At 41.1% G+C, this 24785-nt stretch overlaps 1 protein-coding gene, 1 long non-coding RNA gene and 1 pseudogene across 2 annotated transcripts in view; 1 reads left to right on the plus strand and 2 right to left on the minus strand.

The window, feature by feature from the left end:
* SNW1 (SNW domain containing 1) overlaps positions 1-15923 on the minus strand; it is a 35132-nt gene extending 19209 nt beyond the window's left edge. The window contains exons 1-3 of the mRNA XM_055538758.1: positions 15772-15923; positions 11509-11662; positions 6518-6679 (exon numbers count right to left, since the gene is read on the minus strand). Coding sequence (XP_055394733.1) covers positions 6518-6679; positions 11509-11662; positions 15772-15785 — 330 coding nt within the window. The 5' untranslated portion in view covers positions 15786-15923. The remainder of the gene's footprint in view (positions 1-6517; positions 6680-11508; positions 11663-15771) is intronic.
* Positions 12056-12154, minus strand: LOC129622224 (uncharacterized; annotated as a pseudogene).
* On the plus strand, positions 15335-19217 carry LOC129621858 (uncharacterized). Its single transcript, XR_008699724.1, has 2 exons — positions 15335-15720; positions 18195-19217. It is a non-coding gene; the product is annotated as an uncharacterized LOC129621858 (long non-coding RNA).
* Positions 19218-24785: the final 5568 nt, after the last annotated feature.

The following is a 24785-nucleotide window of genomic DNA, read 5'->3' on the forward strand; positions in this document are numbered from 1 at the left end:
TTCAAAGGTCACGCATGCAAGAGTAAGGCCTCCTATGACTACCCTTGCTACAGGAGCAATTCCTCCCCATCCAATCATTTGGTGTCACAGTACTCTATTTGCTCTCTTCAAAGCACTGCTCACAGTACGAAACTATCTGTTTTAAATCTTTGTCTTCACCATTAAAGTAATAACAAAACAGCTAACATATATTAAGCACATATTTTGTGCCACTGTCCTTTTGTTTTACATATATATATATATATATATACTGCTGCTGCTAAGTCGCTTCGGTTGTGTCCGACTCTGTGCGACTCCATAGACAGCAGTCCACCAGGCTCCCCCGTCCCTGGGATTCTCCAGGCAAGAACACTGGAGTGGGTTGCCATTTCCTTCTCCAATGCATGAAGGTGAAAAGTGAAAGTGAAGTTGCTCAGTCGTGTCCGACTCTGAGCAACCCCATGGACTGCAGCCTACAGGGCTCCTCCATCCATGGGATTTTCCAGGCAAGAGTACTGGAGTGGGGTGCCATTGCCTTCTCTCTCTCTCTCTCTCTCTATATATATATATATATATAAAAACGAATTTAACTTTTTGTATCAACCCTATGAGGTGTGCACAACGATTATACCTATATCACTGATGAGGAATCTCTTATTCATTAAAGTACCTCCAGTGCTTATAAGAATGCCTGGTCCACAGGAGGCTTTCAGTCAATAGTTTTTGTAAAAATGAATGAATGTATGACTTTTACAGATACTCTATTCTATGTTAAAGGTGTATGTATACATGTTGGGATTGCAGAATGTTTTATATAAGCTTCTGATTTCCTGGAAAAACTGTATCATGGATATAGGCCAAAATCTCTAGCTTGTCTTTGTCAGGAATGAGAAAAGGGAGCAGGTAAGAAGTACACATACTTTAACCACAAAACATGTTTACTGATATGGGAGCTACTAGAGTCACCACTGGAGAAGGGAAAGGCGACCCGCTCCGCTGTTCTTGCCTGGAGAATCCTGTGGACGGGGGAGCCTGGTGGGCTGCCGTCTATGGGGCCGCACAGAGTCGGACACAACTGACGCGGCTTCGCAGCAGCAGCGTCACCATTCTCTCAGTGTTCATTTTGGAAGGTGCTTTGAAGCTCACTCTAGTGAGAAAAGCAAGGCTCAGTGCGTTAAGATCACACAGCCAGTAACTGACCTCAAAATCGAACACCTTTTCAGGATGGAAAAATCTGTATCTTAAGAATTAAAAGTTACATAACAATCTCTGGAAAATACTACCAAAACTATGAAGAGTTAACTACTGTTTACAGCAATCATTACAGGAAAGGATTTTAAGTAAATGGCTCCCTCATAGTCATACATGCTCAACATAAAGTCTCAATACTAATTTAGCATACAAGAGCCATTTGCTGCTTCTTATTTGGGTATTCCAAAGTTAATAACCCTTTAAATGAGCATCAATAAGATTCTAGCATCTCACAAAGCTGAGTGAAGGACATCTGAAGAGCGTGATTCCTCCAAGGTAATTAACTATAAAACCCCAAATTTTTATTGCCTGAGAACCAAATGTGCTGAAGAAACTCGTATCTCAGGAGACAAAGGGACTGGGGAGGATTATCTGAAAAATACAATATACTTTTGAAGGTATCAGGAGCACAAATGAGCTCTGTGAACAAGATAAAGTAGTAACTCATCCGTGAAACAGAATTTTTTTCATGACTGAAAACTGGCAAAGGACTGGATTGACTAAAAGGATAAGCCTGTCAACGTATCTATCGTTTCAGAGGTAGAAAGAAAACACTATCTTTTGGTTATATCAAAACACTATAGTTTGTGATATATTATGAACAAGGTAACAACCTAAAATTTATCTTAAAGTTTGGAGGTTTTTTTTCAGGTGGGGAGGGTTGAAGGCATTCTTCTAGGTAATATCATATATGTAACATTTCCTATATAACTATTTCAGATGGAAAAATGTAAACACTTTTTAAGATTTACCACTGAAGTCACCATTGGACAAAAAAGGGATTTAGTTCTATTGACATTAAATTTTTTTCTCTTTCCCAATTTTGTATTACCATTAAGTCTTAGACACAGTATTTACATTTAGAGAGATCAATGACCTTAGACTTGCCCTAGAATATGATCCCTTGGAACCTTGCCTTGTTCACCTCTTATACCTAGAGCTAGCATTTTCCATTCTTTTTTTCTGGCCATACCACATGGCACATGGGATCTTAGTTCCCTGAACAGGGGTGGAACCTCACTCCTTACAGTGGAACTTCAGAGTCTTAAACACTGAACTGCCAGGGAAGTCCCAAGCATTTTCCATTCTTGCTCTTTCACTGTTAATATTTCAGTGAAAAGTCCCTGGTTTCTGATGAATACCAGATCCCTCTGATACAAATCAGAAATCACTACAATACAGTGCAAATTCAATAATCCAACAAACCTTTTCATCCTAGGTCAAGGACCCTGCATATCAGCATCCTGAATAATGAATTTAAAAAAATCTTATCTTGTACATTTAGTAGCCAGTTCCTATTACCACAGGAAAATCAGTGGTCTGCACATGGGGCAATGCTAACAGCTCCAACTCCCCTCCCAGGATCTTTGAAAACATGTCAAGTGTTCCTGGTTAAAACAATGGCGGGGATGCAGGTGAGGCACTACTGGCGTTTAATAGATAGTGCCAGTGATGTTAAACATAATTCAATGCTCAAGACAGTCCCAAACAGTCAAGAAGTGTCCCCCTCCTCCAAATACCAATGCATAATGCTGAATTATTAAATCCATTCAAAAACTTTATACATTAATCCATCTACTTAAAAAAAAATAAAGCACATATTTATTAAAAGTGTGTAAGGAATTCAAATATATATTCCAGGGGTATAAAGTCCAGCAAGAAGGAAATAAATCCATCATACAGCCCCCATCCAAGTAGTCACTCTATTCAGTATCTTTCTACTCAATTCAGGGAGTGACCCAGTCTTCTTTTTTTTAATCTTCATTGCGGTTATTTATTATTATTATTTAAAAGCAGTTTTCAGAGCAGTTTTAGGTTCAGAGCAAAATTAAAGAGGATGTAGAGAAATTCCCTACATACCACCTGCTCCTACACACGCACAGCTTCCCCCATTCGCGTTAGGGCTAGTATGAACCTGAGAGTGGTGTCCCTGTGAACCACTAGTCCAGGGTTCATTTCCAGGGGCTGCACTATAGACAGACATGCCAAGGCTTCAACTGTGTAAAGAAAAATACTTTGGAGACCTTATTTGGCCAGAATACTGAAATCTAAAAATAAACATTTCTACTCTACTTTCAATACAAAAGAATCACCAATATACATTTTAAATGGGCTAAAAGTATATTTCATTCAAAATTACACAACCTGTCAATGTCAAGTTATTGTCCTAAGATGTTACTTTTTCCTAATAAATAAGAGGAAAGGTAGCACATATCAGTAAAGAATAGTCACTATTCAAACAAAGAGTGATGCACCAAAATAAAGGCAAATAAAGGCCTTTTGGTACAGGATAAATTTTCAGGATGTGCTCTGCATGTATAGGGACCTACTTTTCCTTTTGTAGGAATGGACTGTGCTTCCTTAGTGGCTTCAGAAAAAGTGTTAGTGTGTTAGTCACTCAGTTGGGTCTGACTCTTTGTGACCCCATGGGCTGTAGCCTGCCAGGCTTCTCTGTCCATGGAATTCTCCAGGCAAGAATACTGGAGTGGGTGGCCATTTCCTTTTCCAGGGGATCTTCCCAACCCAGGGGTTGAACCCGGGTCTCCCGCATTGCAGGCAGATTCTTTACTGTCTAAGCAACCAGGCAAAAGTGCTTCTCCATTATTCAAAATATACAGCTCTAATTCTTCCAACAAACACTTTGGAATGCCTGTGTGTCAAGATGTCAGGCACTAAGTTAGGCATCAAAAAGGAAAATAAAGACATAATCTCTATACTCAAGGAGCTTATAATTAAACATCATAGACTATTATTAGTGAAAAGATAATTACAACAAAAGGTGATGACTGCTACTAACCACAGGGAACAGGGAGAAAGGACACCCAATCCAGCCAGGGAGGATCAGGGAGATTACGCTGGAATAGAGACGAGTGAGTTGAAAGTAAGAGAATTCAGTCATAAAAAAGAACACGGAGAGGACTTTCCCTAGCATGAGAGGGCACACAGGGGAAGTTCCCAAGGTAAAAATGTGTCATAACAGGAGAACTGCAAGAAGTTCCTTATAGCAGACATATTACGAGGAATGCCTGAAAGTTTCTTCTTCTGTAACAACAACCTGTAATGTCGATAATTTTGTACTGAAAATAAACAGAATGGCTAAAACTGGACTTTTAATTTTTGGATTTCAATATTCTGGTGAAAACTGATGCTAGGTTAGAAAGGTAAGCAAGAGGTCAAGTGTGTCATTAGGTGCTTGGTTGGTTCTCATCCTAAAGATTATGGAAAGATTTTAAGTGTGCGCGCTTATGCTGTGTTTGTGGCGAGGAGAGAGAGAGAAACAGAAAAACATGAACTACCATTTTTTCATGCAGTAAGACAAATGCCAAGCAGAGGGGTTCAGATTTTGCTGCAGTAAATTACGCAAGAAAAGATAAGGGTCTGAACTAAGTAGCAGAGAAGGAAATACCTGAAAAATGTTAAAGAAATAAGATAAATCATGGTCACTAACAGATGGAGAGTCTGAGGGAAATACAACAGAATAGAATGAATGTTAGGCAAAGGCTTTTTAGAGAACATGCTGGCATTATATGTCACATGTGAAATGTGAATATTCTCTGACCCAATACATATACTACTAAGAATTTATTTTATACAAATCTGTTGCTGTTGTTTATTCATATCTGACTCTCTTGTGACCCTGTGGGTTGTAGCCCACCAGGATCCTCTGTCCAGGCAAGAACAGTAGAGTGGGTTGGCATTTCCTTCTTCAGGGGATCTTCCCAACACAGGGATGCAACCTGCATCTCCTGCACTGACAGGTGGATTCTATACCCCCGAGCCACCAGGGAAGCCGTTATACAAAACACTGATGTGCAAAACGATGTTATATATGGATCTTGACTAAAGCACTGCTTGCAAAAGTAAAAAACTGGAAATTTTCAATGTTTAAAAACAATTAGGGCACAAGGCCACCATGAAAATCTATGTAGATTTTTCTTAATGAAGTAGACCTCTATGTACTAATAAAAATCTTTAAAACAGTAAAAGTAAAAAAAAAAAAATCAAGTCTATGGGAGTTATGAGAATTAAAATGTCATTTATTTAAAAAAAGATACATATGTTTGTATGTGTATATATATAAAGTGGGAATACATGTAAAGGTGAAGTTACAAAGGAAAGGGGAAGAGATGAGATCTAGGATACACTAGAATACACTTGGCAAGACTAGGTTTAGATAGGAGATTTGTTATAGTGACAAAAGGAACAGTCAAGACACAAGGCAAGTGCAAGATAAAGAAAGCCAACAATTTTCTTCCAACAGTCTTATCTGCAAATAGATGGGGAGTCACCTGTTAAACTGAGAGAGGATGGAGAAGAGTAGGAGTTAAGCTTGGACGAACATCAAGGGAGCCCAGCTGAAATCTGAGATATAAATTTGCATGACTGCATAATTGTTCTCCCCCTAAACTAGCATCCATGATGGAGGAGCAAACAATGATGTATCATTAGTGCTGCCTTAGAGAGTAAAATGAGAATGTCTGGGAGAGAGAGAAGAAGCAAAGGATAGGTATTGAAGGTTCTCAGGTACTGTCCCTAATACATTCAATTCTAAAGAGATATTTTATCTCTATTTGGAGTATTTATTTATAAGAAAAAGACTAGGTCTTAAGAACAGTTCCTTGGCTCTGGGTGTGGCTGCTCTATGATGAGATTATTTTAAATAAATTTTATTTTTGGTCTTTGGATTACTTTGTAAGCAGGGCCATCCTAAAATGAGCAAGTGCCAGTTTTGTACTTAATCAAGGGAGAAAGAAGTTTATGTGATTTATTCTATTCAAACGAACCATTAAAATAATTAACTATGTACATATTTTGGAAGAGAAATAGAAAAGATTATAGACAAAACTAAATTTTGTTTTTTTTTAGGACTGCCAGAATTGTAGATTTTTAAAAATTTACTAGCACTTAAAAAAAGCTAGTACTATAAAAGAACTGTTTTTTATATATGATGCTATATGTCAATTATATCTCAATAAAACTGGAAGGGAAACAAGAATTGTTTTTTAAATGTAAAACAAATACATGGAATCCCAAAGTATTAATATATATAAACTTATCATCAATTTGAGGAATTTCTAAGGAAAAAGGCATTGCTGTTATGAAGCCATATTATATTGTTCATACTGCTATGAAGTCATCTTCGGTTAGCCTAAGTATACTTCATTGTTACTTTTAACATAAACTAAATGGCCAAAGAGTTATCATTTTCATTTTCACACGATTAAAAAAAAAAAAACTTCTCACGAAATATTTACCAATGGGGGAAAAAAATCGATGAGAGGGTTACCTTGTCTTTTGACTGTCCTTGTCGAGCAATTGCATCATACTTAATTTTTCCTTCAGCATCCACCTGAATAGCCAATGCATTTGACATTTTTTTCTTTCGTCCCATATCCAGGGGATACTGGGCCACGTGGATCTCTGGAAAAGCCCCTCCATCTCCAAAATCCTATATAAATAAAGAGAAATAAAAAGAATGTTCAATAATAGTAATTTGAGATTTAAGATATAGTCACTCTTTCAGCAGGTAACTATTGAGCCCTTATGCTAGATGCTAGAGAAATGGCTGGAGAAGGCAATGGCACCCTACTCCAGTACTTTTGCCTGGAAAATGCCATGGACAGAGGAGCCTGGCTGCAGTCCATGGGGTCGCTAGGGTCAGACGCGACTGAGCGCCTTCACTTTCACTTTTCACTTTCATGCATTGGAGAAGGAAATGGCAACCCACTCCAGTGTTCTTGCCTGGAGAATCCCAGGGATGGGGGAGCCTGGTGGGCTGCCTTCTATGGGGTCGCACAGAGTTGGACACAACTGAAGCGACTTAGCAGCAGCAGCAGCACAGAAATGGCAGTACACAAAGCAGGGGTCACTGATCTTATGGAATGTACATTTTAGTGGGCAAAGATATAAAAGGCATAATTTTTGGCTTGTGATAAATGCCTTGAAAGCAATAAAGGGGCTGGGAAGACAGGCTGTTTTTGATAGTGTGGTTGGGATAACCTTTGTGAAGAGGTAGTATGAGGTAAAGCCTGAATGATGAGAAATCAGTCATGGGAAGATCTGAGGGCAGCATTTTCTAGGCAGATTAAACAGCAAGTGTGAAGGCCCTGCTTCAAAACTGAGCTCAGCATGTTCTAGAAAACGAAGTCCAGTGGGGCTGTAGCTTACTGAGGGCAGAGGTGCAGACACATAAGTGATTAAGTCTGTATGGGAAGACAACAAACATCAGATCATGAAACAGCTGCTAGATCATGGCAGGGATCTGGATTTTAAGTACATGGCAGGAACAAATTAAGCAAAATGTTTAGTGTAAGTATTTTTCATTTTAGCATACATAATTTTCTTAGTGAAAGACAGGTCAAGCTACAGTTAGAACAGAAATGTAAAGAACTGGGGAGTTCCCTGGTGGCCTAGTGGTTAGGATTCCAGGCTTTCACCATCATGGCCTGGATTCAGTCCCTGGTCAGGGAACTAAGATCCTGCAAGCTGTGCAGCACAGCCAAAAAAAAGAAAAAGTAAAGAATTATATTTCTTCTTCAGATTTTAAGAACATGATACTATTATTCACTGCTCCATGAGAAGCAAATAGGAAGCATCCAGAAATGAGTGTACATTTCTAATGATGATTATATATAATTATTTAGAAGACAGAATTAAGACTTCTAAAGGAGATAAGCTAAGTCTGTCAAATTTAAAATTACAAAAAAGATCATTCAAGTTAACATATGGACATTCAATTTAAAGTTTTATTAAATTAATAGTATTTGCTTCAGTTCAGTTCAGTCGCTCAGTCATGTCCTACTCTTTGCGACCCCATGAATCGCAGCACACCAGGCCTCCCTGTCCATCACAAACTCCCGGAGTTCACTCAAACTCATGTCCATTGAGTCAGTGATGCCATCCAGCCATCTCATCCTCTGTCGTCCCCTTCTCCTCCTGCCCCCAATCCCTCCCAGCATCAGAGTCTTTCCCAATGAGTCAACTCTTCGCATGAGGTAGTCAAAGTATTGGTGTTTCAGCTTCAGCATCAGTTCTTCCAATGAACACTCAGGACTGATCTCCTTTAGAATGGACTGGTTGGATCTCCTTGCAGTCCAAGGGACTCTCAAGAGTCATCTCCAACACCACAGTTCAAAAGCATCAGTTCTTTGGTGCTCAGCTTTCTTCACAATCCAACTCTTACATCCATACATGACCACTGGAAAAACCATAGCCTTGACTAGACGGACCTTTGTTGGCAAAGTAATGTCTCTGCTTTTGAATATGCTATCTAGGTTGGTCATAACTTTCCTTCCAAGGAGTAAGCGTCTTTTTATTTCATGGCTGCAATTACCATCTGCAGTGATTTTGGAGCCCCCGAAAATAAAGTCTGACACTGTTTCCACTGTTTCCCATCTATTTCCCATGAAGTGATGGGACCGGATGCCATGATCTTAGTTTTCTGAATGTTGAGCTTTAAGCCAACTTTTTCACTCTCCACTTTCACTTTCATCAAGAGGCTTTTGAGTTCCTCTTCACTTTCTGCCATAAGGGTGGTGTCATCTGCATATCTGAGGTTATTGATATTTCTCCTGGCAATCTTGATTCCAGCTTGTGCTTCTTCCAGCCCAGCGTTTCTCATGATGTATTCTGCATAGAAGTTAAATAAGCAGGGTGACAATATACAGCCTTGACGTACTCCTTTTCCTATTTGGAACCAGTCTGCTGTTCTATGTCCAGTTCTAACTGTTGCTTCCTGACCCACATATAGGCTTCTCAAGAGGCAGGTCAGGTGGTCTGGTATTCCCATTTCTTTCAGAATTTTCCACCGTTTGCTGTGATCCACACAGAGGCTTTGGCATAGTCAATATTTGCTTAGTACCTTATTAAAACTTAGAAAATATAATTCACACATATATTATCATTTAATTCTTATAGTTCTTCAACACTTCATATTTTCATATGGAAAAAATAAGTTTAGAAAAATTAAAAGTGATTTTTCCAAGGTCTCATGGATAGCTATAAGGACTGGAACCCATATCTTTTGACTCCAAAAGCCTTTACATTTCCTACTAAACTGAAGTATCTTAGCTCAAGAAAGGGCAAGAAATTAGAGGAAAAATATATTAATATTAATCATTTAGAGGGGATTTGATGAAAAAAAAATTTATGAAAATAGCCACTTTTATATGTCCTCCTCCTTCAAGAAATATCTCATCAGATCCTAGATATATGATTTTCTAGGTACAACATGCTTACTTGCTAAAGAAAGGTTTGACATCTTTTAAAACAAATAATAGAGCTGAAGATGTTTTCTTGTAAATTAGGCAGAAAATAGTTAAAACATTTCCCAGAATGGTCCTACCTGTACGTAGGCCATCAATCTGACATATGCTCAGATTTGCTAGAGTTCTTCAACTGTAACAAGTACTTCAGGACTGTAGATGTGGCATTATGTGGTCATTAAGCTTGCCAGAAAATCACAGCTTTTACTTTAAAAACTAGAACAAAATGCTTTCTTCCACAGAATATTCACTCTCCTCAAGAAGCATTCACAGTATTCCATCAGCTGACCATTTTGGTTTCATTTTCAAATAAACTGGTCGGCTCCACCAGGATATAGGAATCCTATGATAGTCATGCAAGCTTTTAAAAACTAATAGTACTAAATGTTAAATGTCCTGATGCTGAAATGCAAGTAAGGATGCGATTTCTGTTGTATGTAGATGAAGCCTGCCATCCTCACTCTAATCTACCGAGAGGCCAAACGCAGAATATCTATAATCCCTTAAAAGAGACACTCCAGTCTTCTATTAGATAACGGCAAGTACTACCTTTTTGCCCCAGATAAGGGAGCATTATGGCCTCCTTGATAATCATTTATTTTGCTCTGCTTCTTACAAATTACATTATCAGTGAAAATAAAAGCAACAACAAAAATACCTTCAGAGGTGTCAGAAAGCTGGCCTTCAGACACTAGAATTAATAAAGATCAGAGTATAGTTGAGCAAAAACCAACCAAACAAAAAAAACCACCAGGGAATATGTCAGGAGAAGACATGATTTAGCTGGGTGTTCCTCTTCGAGGCTGTACAAAGAATGTGGCAGGCAGGAATAATGACAAAGGAGAGAGGCTAAGAATACAGTTGCTTTTATATAGGTGCTGAGCAACATATTTCAATCCAATGAATAATTAGTTTCATGATCACCACTTGGAGGCATATGAAAAAAAGTTTAGGGCTTGACCCTTCCTATTTGTGAAGCAAAATTATAACCATGTAAAGACAGAACAAAACAAAGTGATAAAATTATAATAACTGGGTACAAATGAATAGGCACAGAGATTTTTAATAGGGAAAGTATATCCCTTGGGAAGTGGAGGAGGAAAATTTGCAGGAGTCAGAATGAAAATACGAAGATGGAGAAGAAACAAGAAGAGGCCTTGGGGAGGCAAGCCTCAAGTGTCTGCATTTCTCCCTAGGTAAAAAAGGTGATCAAGCATGGGCAGTCTGCCCCTGGAATTAGGCAAGGGAATATGCATTGAACTGATGTACAAGATCCTGAGTAATGAGGAGGATAAGTGCTGCTAACAATGTCTGTTCTTTGCAATCAAGCTAGAGACATAAAAAGATCATTTCAGATTCCTCCTTCTCCCTCACTGCCTCTGAATTAACCATCAAATTCTGTCTCCTATACCTTCTCCCAAATTGATCTAAGCTGTACATTCTCCTATTGAAGATAAGAAAACAGAGGAAGAGAGCTCAGGATCTGTCCAGGGTCACACAAATAGTAAGGAACACAGCTATAAGGAAAAAAAAAATTAATAAAAAGAATCTTCTTGTCAGTGTTCTATCCACTACAACTAACAGGAAAGAAATCAGAAAAGCAAATGCTGCCAGTTTTCCCTGGAGAAGAGTTGTTTCTTCAGGGTGATGTGGCACTGTGCACGTAGGGAAGGGGGAAGGAAAGGTACCTGAACATCAAACCATTCTTTCATTTTTCTCTCTTACTTCCCCATTATTTTCCATACACTATAAGTCCCAATTTAGAAAAGGTATGTTAATTTCTTCTGTACATGAGTTAACAGTTTGACATAAGAGACATACATTGGTATACTTCTCTAGTGATCACAAAGCAGTGAGAATAAGCAAGAACAAAAAGCTCAATCTTCTGAGGGAACTACATGTCTTGAGAGCTCACAGCAAGAATCTCTATCACACTGGAACTCATATGCAACAGTTTTAGGGTTTACGTTTACTTTACAAAGGTGCTATAATAAATTTCAGCAAAACCGTTTACCTCTAATAACCGAGGTATCCAGCCTTTCCGGTAACCGTACGGGGGAGGCTCTCTTCGGGAGGAGACCAGTGAGGTCTGTCGTGATCTCTGGGATCGTGCCTTTTCTTCAGCTTCAAGCTGGTCCTGAGACAGCTGAGTAGGTGCAGGTAAAAAGCTAGAAACAAAGACAAAAAAGTAAGAATTTTAAAAACTCTTACATTTTATCATTGCAATTTGGCCATCAAACACTGTTTTCCTATTATATTTCTTCCTTTGGGCAAAAGAGCAAACTTTCCAATGATTTATGGCAGGGCTGAATATTTGTTGCTTTATTATGCCTGGAAAAGAAATAAGTAATCAGAGACACACAGTCAAAATATCTGACCAGGATGCAGGCAACCAGTGCCCAGAATTAACAGATATTTCACATAATAAACCATTAGTTTTTATGCCTCCACATTTCTTTTCTTGTAACAAGTAAATTTTCTCAATTACAGAGGAGTCAACTCTCTAGAATACGATGTTCTTAGTGTCTTTAATACCCCTTAAAAAAGAAATGGAACGCCTCACGAATTTCATATTCGCTTCATGCGTGTCATCCTTGTGCAGGGGCCATGCTAATCTTCTCTGTATTGTTCCAATTTTAGTACATGTGGTGCTGAACCGCGCACTATTCTTATACTCCTTATTTTTAACTATTTTACCCTTATGCTTCCTACGTTTAACTATTTTAGCATCAATACAAAAAAATAAGTATTAGCACTGAAAGTAACAAAGAGGTGGATAAAAAAAGAAAGAAAACATGAGATGCATATTTAAGTGCGTTTTCCCAAGGGTATCTAGTTTTGAATATAATTTAAAACTTAGCATATTTAAGTGCGTTTTCCCAAGGGTATCTAGTTTTGAATGTAATAAAACTTAAGAGGTTTTAACCATTCTTAACTTTTAAGTATGATAAAAGTTATTACAGAGACATACCAAAGTACCACAAAAGGATTCCAGTATGTAAATAATATACCCAATGGAAAAGTTAGGGTCCCTTTGTGATTCTTGGCTAGTAAGAATATTTGAATAAGCAGCAGAGCTTATTTATTAAAAAAATATTTATTGGTTGCTGGGGTGTTAGCACTGTGCTAGGTAGGAAAGGAGACGATGAACTGAGAAAGATAGATGGGTTCTGTAGAGAGAGATCAAAATCACACAACTCCGTTATTACCAATTATACTAAGTGATCAGAAAAAGTACAGAGTGTTTTGATAGCGTATGTCAGAAGAATCGAATCCAGTCTGGTGGGTCAGGTAATGTGATGGTAAGAACTCTGAGTTCAGAAGCTATCCATGCCACACACTAACTTGGATTAGTTGCTTACCTCTCTGAACTTCAGTTTTCTCATTTGTAATGATGGACCAAAAGATTATCGACCTCTCAGAGCTGTTTTAAGTATTAAATGAGACCACCCATGAACAACGAGGCACAGAGCCTGGCTACCATTCAGTGTGTGTTCCATAAATATTTGATTTCTTGGAGCTGTTCCACAATTCCCCCGGCGTAGGTTAGCTGCCCTTCACCTATGCTCTCACAAGATGCTCTGCGCACCACTACTACACCACCAGTCTTACTGGACTGCAACCACGATCGATTTATCTTTCCTTCTCTCATTCGACTGTGGGCAACTTGAGGGTAGGACTCACACTTTCTGTTTCTTTAATCCTTAACTCTTAAGGCATTGCCTAACTAGCTCACAATAGGGCCTATTTAATGTTCGCTAGAGAAATAAATTCACTCTACCCTTTGCACTCATCATTTTTTGGTCACGACAAACTTACTGCCTTTCTTTAAACAAATCATCTCTGTATCTTTACATCTGCTTTCCCACTGCCATAGGTATTCTATTTACTTACTAAGAAAACTCTTCATCAAATTCTTTAGTGCTTGCTTCTTGGTATTCCTGTCCCTGCTCAATTATACCTCCCTACAGCTGTTACCTGACCAAAACAGCATTCTACCCTGCTCTTTGCGTCACTCTCTGTACCTTTATTTTATTCCTAGTACTACCTGAAATTGTGTTATTGATTTGTTTACTCCTACAGTCTGTCTTCCCTAGAATGTAAACTCCGAGGGTAAGAAGATTCCCTGACTGACTCAATAGCAACACTAGCTGGCACACAGCAGACTTTCAATCCATGCGATCCAACACATGCAATTTACTAAGCAAATGAATGGATGAAAGGAGTCAAAACATTTTGGGCTTATACCATAGCTGTTTTCAGTAAACCATGTATACTAACACATAGAGGGATACAAAGTCAGAAACAAAGAAGCCAAAATATTTACTTAAGTTTCATTTCTCTTTTACCTTTTGTTGGAAGAACTAGTCACTAAAATGATCAAAAGGCAGGCAGCTTGTCAAGGCAGAGTTTGGACAATCTAGTAAACAGGTAATCTGGTCTGGATTATAATGAGAACACAGCCTAGCCTTCCAGAGAGTCTTAATATTGCTGTTCCCTGTAAAGGATGACAATTCCATGAGGTACTTTCCAATGGTAGAGGTGGGCTGCTTAAGTGAGCAAAAGTCTACCTCAGTATTTCTCAACTGGGGGCAAAATAACTACAGTGCAGATATCTGACAACATTTGGAGACACTTTGTTGTAACTTGTGAGGCAGAGGGAGGAGAAGGGGTGGGATGCCACTGGCATCTACTGGGTACAAGCTACAGATACTCATGAACATCTTAATACAGGCAGGGCAGCCCCATACAAGAATGAATTATCCAGCCCCAAATGTCAACAGAGCCACTGTGGAGACATCTTAGTCTATCCTTTCCTTTTTACTAGTCTCTGCTGTTAAGAATCTCTGGGAGATCTTAGAGATAACTACACTTCACCTGGAAACTTGAGACTCTGTATAGAAACCAAATCAGCTAGAACTCCGCAAAATCAGAAAGCTGTGTAAGTCCCCAAGACAAGGTATTTAATGACTGCACTCTGCTATAGCAATTTTAAGCACCCAATACTGACAAGATCTCTGGTATTTTTGCTCTGTGTCCTTTTCAATTCCATCTTTTCCACAAAGCCTTTCCTCATAACACTACTAGTCTGTCACACTGCCTCCCACCTGGAGGGCACTCACGCGAAATATTTGCTGCCTGCAACGCTTACCAAAGAAAACGCTCCAGTTCATTCAGCCCATTCCATCCAATTCTTTTTGCACTTCAGGCTAGTACTACATAATAAGCATTCTGTATTATTCTTCGTTTCATATCTGTAGGCCTTGTACCCCAATCTTCCCTACTGCCAAAGACTGTCAGATTTCCTTCTGTATACACACAAATCCTAGGACAGAGCAAGGCACCCGAAAGAAATCTCTCATCCAAGTATTTTTAGGGTTCATAACGGTCATCAGCCAAGACAAAGGCGAACGAGGAGAATGAAGAGTGTCAGGGGAGCTGAGGCAGATGTCCTAACGCGATTCCTTTCCTTAACCTCTTGGGCACTCAACTTTTCCCATTGCAGTTCGTTTGCGTGGAAAGTTTTCTACTTAGATGGGGCAGCAAGGTCGGAGTTACGTAACTCCTTGGAATCTCTTCCTTAAGCATCTTTTCCTTAAAGGCGGAGACCACTTTAATCACTTGCAGTTGCCAAGGCAACCGGGAACAGCAAAAATCATACGCGGTTCTATGTACGGGAAGAAATTCTAAAAAAGCCCAAAGTTCAAAGTGCGGGCAGCGGCGCGAACTAGCAGACAGCGGCCACTACTGTAGCTTTTGATTTTAAATCTCCTTCAGAACCGCTCTCCCCCGCCCTTTTTTTCCAGGAGTCCTGGTTTCGGACAGAAACAGAAGAAAAGACTTCGGCGAAAAAACAGCCAGGCAGTCGCCGTCTTCCGCCCGCTCTACTCCGTCCAAATAAGCCCCTGCCCTCCACACACCCCCATCGCGCCCACCCGAGCCGCGGACCAGAGGCGGAGCCCTCCACAGCCCCAAGACGCTCAAACGAAAATCACGCGCGACTCCCCGGTCTCTCAGGCCAGAGACCTATTGGCCACGCCGCGACTTTCGGCCCTAGTGAGGGGCCAAGACAACCCGGGAAGCCGCTGAGTAAAGACCCCAGCTTCGGCGAGGCCTAGCCGTTCCGGCGGCCGGCAGGAGAGCCCAGCCGTGGCCTCGGCCTACAGTTGCTCTGTGGCCCGGGCCGGATGACGGCCCGCAGAGTGTCGGCAGAGAAATGAAAAAGGTGAGTACTCCCAGACCCTTCCGTATCGAGGACCCGAATCAACAAACCCACCTGGTGAGCGCCATCTTCTTCCGCTTCTTCCAGCGCGAGCGACAGCACCGCGGGGCGGGCCTTTCCCGGGCGGAGAGCTGTGGAAAGGAAGGAGCGCGCGGTGCGCAGGCGCCCTAGCCGAACGGCCTTCTGGGACTTGTAGTTCTTGAGCAAGACTACAATTCTGTTCCATTCTCAACCAGAGTTCTGGGATACACGGTTCAGTTAAGGAAAACCAAAACGCATCGCTCTTACACTAGAGCATTCCCTAAGCAAGATACTAACGAAGTTTAGATGCCTTTTAAGTCGCGTTATTTTCAGTTCAGTTCAGTCGCTCAGTTGTGTCCGACTCTTTGTGACCCCATGGACTGCAGCACACCAAGCTTCCCTGTCCATCACCAACTCCCAGAGCTTACTCAAACTTAGGTCCATCGAGTCAGTGATGCCATCCAACCGTCTCATTCCCTATCCGTTTCTCCTCCCAACTTCAATCTTTTCCAGCATCAGGGTCTTTTCAAATGAGTCAGTTCTTCACATCAGGTGGCCAGAGTACTGGAGTTTCAGCTTCAGCATCAGTCCTTCCATTGACTATTCGGGACTGATTTCCTTTAGGATGGACTGGTTGGATGTCCTTAGAGTCCAAGGCACTCAAGAGTCTTCTCCAACACCACAATTCAAAAGCACCAATTCTTTCGCGCTCTGCTTTATTAATAGTCCAACTCTCACATCCATAGGTGACTACTAGAAAAACCACAGCTTTGACTAGACGAACGTTTGTCAGCAAAGTAATGTCTCTGCTTTTTAATATGCTTGTCTAGCTTGGTCATAGCTTTTCTTCCAAGGAGCAAGCGTCTTTTAATTTCATGGCTGCAGTCACCATCTGCAGTGATTTTGGAGCCCAAGAAAATAAAGTCTGACACTGTTTCTGTTGTTTCCCTATCTATTTGCCACGAAGTGATGGGACTGGATGCCATGATCTTAGTTTTCTGAATGTTGAGTTTTAAGCCAACTTTTTCACTCTCCTCTTTCACTTTCATCAAAAGGCTCTTTAGTTTCTCTTCGCTTTCTGCCCTGAGGGTGGTGTCATCTGCATATCTGAGGTTATTTATATTTCTCCCAGGCAGTCTTGATTCCAGCTTCTGCTTCATCCAGCCCGGCATTTCGCATGATGTACTCTGCATATAAGTGAAATAAGCAGGGTGACAATGTACAGCCTTGACATACTCCTTTCCCCATTTGGAGCCAGCCTATTTGTTCCATGTCCAGTTCTAACTGTTGCTTCTTGACCTGCATACAGATTTCTCAGATGGCAGGTAAGGTGGTCTGGTATTCCCATCTCTTTCAGAATTTTCCACAGTTTATTGTGATCCACACAGTCAAAGGCTTTGGCATAGTCAATAAAGCAGAAATATATGTTTTTCTGGAACTCTCTTGCTTTTTTGATGATGCAATGGATGTTGGCAATTTGATCTCTGGTTCCTCTGCCTTTCCTAAATCCAGCTTGAACATCTGGAAGTTTTGAGTTCATATACCGTTGAAGCCTGGCTTGGAGGGTTTTGAGCATTACTTTGCTAGCATGTGAGATGAGTGAAATTTTGCAGTATTATTTGCAATAACAATATTAATAGTATTAAATTGTGCACTTTATTTTACTCCCCATTTAATCTAATTTCCTTTGTTGTGGTCCCAAATGTAGAAGACATTTTCATTCCAAAATGGGGGTGACATTCCCAAATGGGAACAACAATGTTAAATGAAAGGATTGACGGGTTAAATAAGGGAGTTGACGAGTTGAATAAAAGGGAGATCTTGGGGAGATCTGGGTTCGATCCCTGGGTTGGGAAGATCCCCTGGAGAAGGGAAAGGCTACCCACTGCAGTATTCTGGCCTGGAGAATTCCATGGACTGTATAGTCCATGGGGTCTATACAGTTTGTAGATAAATACAGTCCAGAGAATTCCATGGACAACTGTCTATGGGGTCGCAAAGAGTCAGACATGACTGAGCAATCAGAACACATAGACATGTTTCTTCACTTTGCTTTTTCCACTTGTTGATATATCTTGGAGATCACTCCTTTGCAGCGTATAGAGATTACATCGGAGGTTCCGAGCGGAGAATAAACTTGGTCTGACTTATGTTTTAAGACTTATGTTTTAATACATTATGGCTACTGTATTAAAAATGGATTCCAAGAAGCAAGGAAGGAAATGGGGAGACCAGTGGGTAACTTTTAAGATAATTTGGGGAGAGATGCTGATGGCTTAGGCAGGGAGTTAGCAGTGGATATGATAAGGCGAAGTTGGAATCTGGACCTATTTCAAAGGTATAAACAACAAATTCTGATGATGGAATTGATGTTAGGTATAAAAGAGAGTTCCAAATAGGAAAAGGAGTATGTCAAGGCTGTATATTGTCACCCTTCTTATTTAACTTCTATGCAGAGTACATCATGAGAAACGCTGGGCTGGAAGAAGCACAAGCTGGAATCAAGATTGCCGGGAGAAATATCAATAACCTCAGATATCCAGATGACATCACCCTTATGGAAGAAAGTGAAGAAGAACTAAAAAGCCTCTTGATGAAAGTGAAAGAGGAGAGTGAAAAAGTTGGCTTAAAGCTCAACATTCAGAAAACTAAGATCATGGCATCCGGTCCCATCACTTCATGGGAAATAGATGGGGAAACAGTGGAAACAGTGTCAGACTTTATTTTTCTGGGCTCCAAAATCACTGCAGATGGTGACTGCAGCCATGAAATTAAAAGACGCGTACTCCTTGGAAGGAAAGTTATGACCAACCTAGATAGCATATTCAAAAGCAGAGACATTACTTTGCCAACAAAGGTCTGTCTAGTCAAGGCTATGATTTTTCCAGTGGTCATGTATGGATGTGAGAGTTGGACTGTGAAGAAAGCTGGGCGCCGAAGAATTGATGCTTTTGAACTGTGGTGTTGGAGAAGACTCTTGAGAGTCCCTTGGACTGCAAGGAGATCCAGTCAGTCCATTCTAAAGGTCCTGGGTGTTCATTGGAAGGACTGATGCTGAAGCTGAAACTCCAGTACTTTGGCCACCTCATGTGAAAAGTTGACTCATTGGAAAAGACCCTGATGCTGGGAGGGATTAGGGGCAGGAGGAGAAGGGGATGGCAGAGGATGAAATGGCTGGATAGCATCACTGACTCAGTGGACATGAGTTTGGGTAAAGTCTGGGATTTGGTGATGGACAGGGAGGCCTGGCATGGTGTGATTCATGGGATCGCAAAGAGTCGGACACAACTGAGTGACTGAACTGAACTGGCTAATGAAAGAGAGTAATCAGGGATGACTCCAACTAGGACAGAGTTGCCATTTACTGAGATGGGAAAACTGAGAGAGGGCCACGTTTGTGGGGGAAGATCAGAATTGGGCTTTGAACATGTTACATTTGAAATGTCTTGTTAGATATCCAAGTAAAGGTATAAAATAGGCAGTTGATATACAAGTTTTTAGTATGGGGGTAGTGATCAAGGCTGGAGACCTTTGGAGACAGATAGTATTTACATTCATGATACCAGATGAGATTACTAATGGAGTGAGTGTAGGTACAGAAGAGAAGTGGTCCAAGGACAGACTTCTGGAGTTTAGAAGTTGGGGATATGAGAGGAATCAATAAAGGAAACAGAAATGCTAGAGGTTTGATCAATGGAGTTAGGAGAGAAAGAATGTCTTTCATTTGGATCAGATGCTATATGGGTGTAGGCCTGAGTTACCAGTATCTGTCTTTCCTGAGGGCTTCCCAGGTAGCTCAGTGGTAAAGAAACCACCTGCCAATGCAGGAGACACAGGTTCCATCCCTGGGTCTGGAAAATCCCCTGGAGAAGGACCTGGCAATCCACTCCAGTATTCTTGCCTAGGAAAGCCCATGGACAGGGAGGCCTGGCAGGCTGTAGCCCATGGGGTCGTAAAGAGTCAGACACGACTGAGCATGCATGCACGCACAGCATATTTCCTGGCATAAGGCGAGAGCCTATGGCAGGGAAGAATGAAGGTACCATGCAAAATGGAGAGACCAGAGGATAAAGAGAGGGAGAGGAAGAGGTTGATGGAGTTGAGACGTCTGACATCATGGCAGTTCTTGGATACAGCAGTGCCTGAAGACCACACCACCTTGAATTTTTTTTAACCAAGTGAGCCAATAAGTTATTTTGTTGCTTTCAACTAGTTTAAGTTTATTATCATTTGCAACAAAAAGGAATTTATACAATGGTTATTTTCTGTGCTCCCATAATTCTTGTTCTTCCCCTAGTCTTAACATTTACCACATTTCATAAATTTCAATGGGTTATGTGACTTCTATGCTATGCTAAGTCACTTCAGTCGTGTCCGACTCTGTGTGACCCCATAGACGGCAGCCACCAGGTTCCACCGTCCCTGGGATTCTCCAGGCAAGAACACTGGAGTGGGTTGCCATTTCCTTCTCCAATGCATGAAGGTGAAAAGTGAAAGTGAAGTCGCTCAGTCGTGTCCGACTCTTAGCGACCCCATGGACTGCAGCCTACCAGGCTCCTCCGTCCATGGGATTTTCCAGGCAAAAGTACCGGAGTGGGGTGCCATTGCCTTCTCCAATGTGACTTCTAGGGAGATTGAATCTCTCTCACCATTCACTTGTGCCCAAACAATTTTGGGCAAGTCCTCAACCCTCACTGGATTTCAGATTTCTTATCTGTAAAAGGGCAGCATGGGGCTAGGTAATATCAAACATCCCTTCTAGTGTCGACATCTGTTGATTCTCAGTATTTTTTCTAGGTTTTAAACTTCTAGATAGATTTAAAAATATGCCATTTCAGAGACCTAGTGGTATATACAACAACTTAGACAAATCTCAAAGGCATAAGGATGAGTGAAAGAAGCCAGTCTCAAAAGATTACTTATTATGTGATTTAATTTATGACATTCTTTTTTAAAAAAACTTTTATTTATTAATTTATTATTTTTGGCTGCCCTGCGTGCAGGCTTTCTCCGGCTGCAGCAAGCAGCGCCTACTCTGCGTTGCTGTATTTGGGCTGCTCACCGTGGTGGCTTCCCTTGCTGCGGAGTACGGGCTCTGGACGCTTGGGCTTCAGTAGTTGTGGCCATGGGTTTAGTTGCCCCACAGCATGTGGGATGTTTTCAGTCCAGGGATCTAACCCATGTCCTTTGATTGGCAGGAGGACTGTCAACGAGCGGACCACCAGGGAAGTCCCTATTTGTGACATTCTTGAAAAGAGAAAATAATGGTGACAGAATACAGATCAATGGTTGCCAGGGATGAGGGGTGGGGGAAACACGTGACCACTGCAAAGCAACGTTGGGGGTGATGAAATTGTTCTATATCCTAATTGTGATGGTGATTATACACAACTATGTGTGTGCTAAAATTCATAGAACTGCACACCAAAAAAAATCAGTTTTACTGTAAGACAATTAAAAAAATGCCTGGTCTAGTTCTTAGCATTGTACTGTGAGAAGGGCCTCCTTAGCCTCATTCAGCATCAGTAACATTTACTTTGTACCTGCTGAGATTCAGAGCACATCTTGGGTTCCTAGGACCATAGAAGTGGTTTCATAAAATGAATGTTTTTTAAGAAGAGTAAGGGCTCTGTGGTAAAGAACCCGCCTGCCAATGCAGGAGATGTAGGCTTGATCCCTGGGTTGGGAAGATTTCCCTGGAGGGGGAAATGGCAACCTGCTCCAGTATTCTTGCCTGGGAAATCCTATGGACAGAGGAGCCTGGCAGGCTCCAGCCCATGGGGGTCACAAAAAAGCCAGACACAACTTAGCAGCTAAACAACAACAAAGGGAATATTAGATGTATTTGTTTTCTATTGCCGTATAACACATTGTCACAAACTTAGTGGCTTGAAACAGCGCTACGGTTGAAACAGCATCCTGAGCTCACATCCCTTAGGTCAGAAGGCTGGCAGAGCATGCATGGATTCTCTGCTCTGGGTCTCATAAACCTGAAATCACAATGTTGAGCTGGATCCTCATCAGGCTGAGGTTCTGAAGAAAAATCCATTTCCAAGCTCATTCTAGTTGTTGCAGTTGCTGGACCGAGGTCCCTGTTTCATTGTGTGCCATTGAGGAGGACCATCCTCACTTCCTACAGTCCACCCTCAAGTCCTTCCCATGTGACACCTTGGTCGGTTTATAGAAAGTGAAAGTGAAAGTGAATTCACATCCGACTCTTTGCGACCCCATGGACTGTAGCCTATCAGGTTCCTCCGTCCATGGGATTTTCCATGCAAGAGTGCTGGAGTGGATTGCCACTTCCTTCTCCAGGGGATCTTCCCGACCCAGGAATCGAACCCAGGTCTCCCGCATTGCAGGCAGACGCTTTACCGCCTGAGCCACCAGGGAAGAGTTGTTTTTATAGGGCTCATAGATTAGGTCAGGCCCACCCAGATAATCTTCTTATTTTAAAATCAACTTGTAACATAATAATCACAGGACTGATGTCTCATTGTATTCACAGCTCCAGGGTTATTGCAGGGTGTGTGCAAGGAGCAGGGCTGGGGAGAGGATCATGGGAGAGATCTTAGAATTCTGTCTGAGGATATAAGCCAAAAGGAAAAAAAAAATTTTGGTAAATTCTGGATCTTTAATCATACTGTATAATGTACCAAGCATGACCTGGAGTCTGAAAATATAAATTCAAGCGATAGCTTCACCAGTAAGCTGTGTTATCATGGTCAAGATACTTAAATTCTTTGGCCCCCAGTTTTACCGAATTTAAAATGCTGATCATGTTACCTGCTCTATGTATCTATCATAGAGTGATTGAGGTAATGTAGGTGAATATGTTTTACTCAAATCTAAAGTACTATGTAAATATATTAGTTATTTCAGTTAATATTTTCACTGACAGTGATCTGCTTTAACCTCTGCTCCAGGAATGTATTATTTCTAAAAAGAGAATAAAAGGGGAGCAAATTAGAGAAAGTCCTGAAGACAAGATCAAGAATCTTAGATTTAACTCAGCAGATAATTTGGAGCAGAAGGAAGACTTTAGAAACTGTCACTCAAGATGATTCTTAAGGCAGAATGGGTTTCTATGGTGATGAAACACAGAGGAGGCCACTGAGGAAAAGGTTAAAATAATTAACATGGGAAATCAGTAAGATTTAGACCAAGATCTGGGATGTAGGATTGAAAGGAAAGGGTGGAGAAGACCTTTTACCATTATCTCATTTTTTCACAGGCTTCCCTGTGGCTCAGCGGTAAAGAATTTGCCTGCAACGCAGGAGACTTGGGTTAGATGCCTGGGCGAGGAAGATTCCCCTGGAGAAGGAAATGACAACCCACAGGAAGATCCCCTGGAAAAGGAAATGATGACCCACTCCAGTATACTTGCCTGGGAAATTCCATGGACAGAGGAGCCTGGCGGGCTACAGTCCATGGGTTCACAAAGAGATAGCCACAATTGACCATGCACTCACTCTCATTTTTCACAGAGGCTATCTTGTGAAGCATTTTTATCATTTGTAGTCTCTTGCTGTCCATGGGGTATATAGGGAATAGCAACTGACTTTAACACCAATCTTAGTAAAACATAATGAAGAAGGCATATCTACTGCAAAAGTAGTACAATATTATACCCTAAGTGGCTTCCTTGGTAGCTCAGCTGGTGAAGAACTGGCCTGCAATGCAGGAGACCCTGGTTTGATTCCTGGGTTGGGAAGATCCCCTGGAGAGGGAACAGTCTGCCCGCTCCAGTATTCTTGGGCTTCCCTGGTGGCTCAGATGGTAAAGAATCTGCCCTCAATGCAGGAGACCTGGGTTCGATCCCTGGGTTGGGAAGATCCCATGGAAGAGGGCATGGCAACCCACTCCAGTATTCCTGCCTAGAGAATCCCCATGGACAGAGGAGCCTGGTGGGCTATAGTCCATGGGGTCACAAAAAGTTGGACAGGACTGAACAACTAAGCACACACTCTAAAGCCAAGTAGGGGCTTGTGTTCAGCTCTGCTGGATCTTCCTGGTAGCATTCTACCCTCATTAACACAGGTAATTAGTAGCTGCCTGCTCATAAGAGACTGCCCAGTGCAGGCCAGAATTGGTGATGCTCCAGATTATGAGAAACAATCAACTCAGCCCACTCTTGGTATTCCAGATGGAGGGAGGAATTCATCCTCAGAGAACCTTGGGCCTAATTTGATTTCTAACCAGCTGCGGCCCTGTAGCCGCAAGTGACAACTTGGAGGTAGTAGGATGGAGCTGCTAAACACACAGATTCCTGAGTCAGCTTTCCTGGGTTCCTATCCTAGCATCCTAATGTACCACCTGTAAATTAGGGCAGGTTATTTAAGTTCTAAGTTTCTTGCTGAACTCTCCCCCCCACCCCCCCCACCCCGCCCCAAAAAAGAGAGAAAGTTAAGTAAAACCTATTTTCATAAAGCTTTTGGGATAATTAAATAAACTCATCAGTTAATTTAATCATGTAAAGTGCTTAGAACAATGTCCAGGATAGAGTAAGCACTCAGAAAACAATTATTATTTTCTGGACTTAATTTAATTGGCCTTAACAGCACTTATTAAGCTTCTTGAGCTTCAGGCTTTGCATTTGTAAAGTGAGGCAATTAAACTCAATTTTATTTCTAGGTTACCTTCCAACTAACAGTCTATTGTCCTATATGATGAATGTTTTTATTTATTGCAGTACCAGTATTTTATGCTCTGATGCCATTGTGCTTTAGATATTGCTGCTTTATTTACTGATATTCATTTCCTGGTGAAAAGTAGCAGTGTCCTACTTCACTGTTCTTCCTTATTAGAATCCTTTCATATACCTTCACAATCTTTAAACCAGTTTTTAAAATCAAAGTTCTGATTTGTACTGAACTATAGTTTAAAAGGCTAGAGTCACATATTACTTAGTAACTGCAAAAGAAAAAAATGTACCTTTCTAGAAATCTGGATGGAGGGACAATCTGATGCTAGTTTTTTCTGATAGGATGTTCTCAAATTACCTGATCAAGCCAGATCTAACTTCTGGTTCACCAGAAATTCAGGCTCTA

The sequence above is a fragment of the Bubalus kerabau genome, chromosome 10 (genome assembly GCF_029407905.1).
Source record: "Bubalus kerabau isolate K-KA32 ecotype Philippines breed swamp buffalo chromosome 10, PCC_UOA_SB_1v2, whole genome shotgun sequence".
NCBI lineage: Eukaryota > Metazoa > Chordata > Mammalia > Artiodactyla > Bovidae > Bubalus > Bubalus kerabau.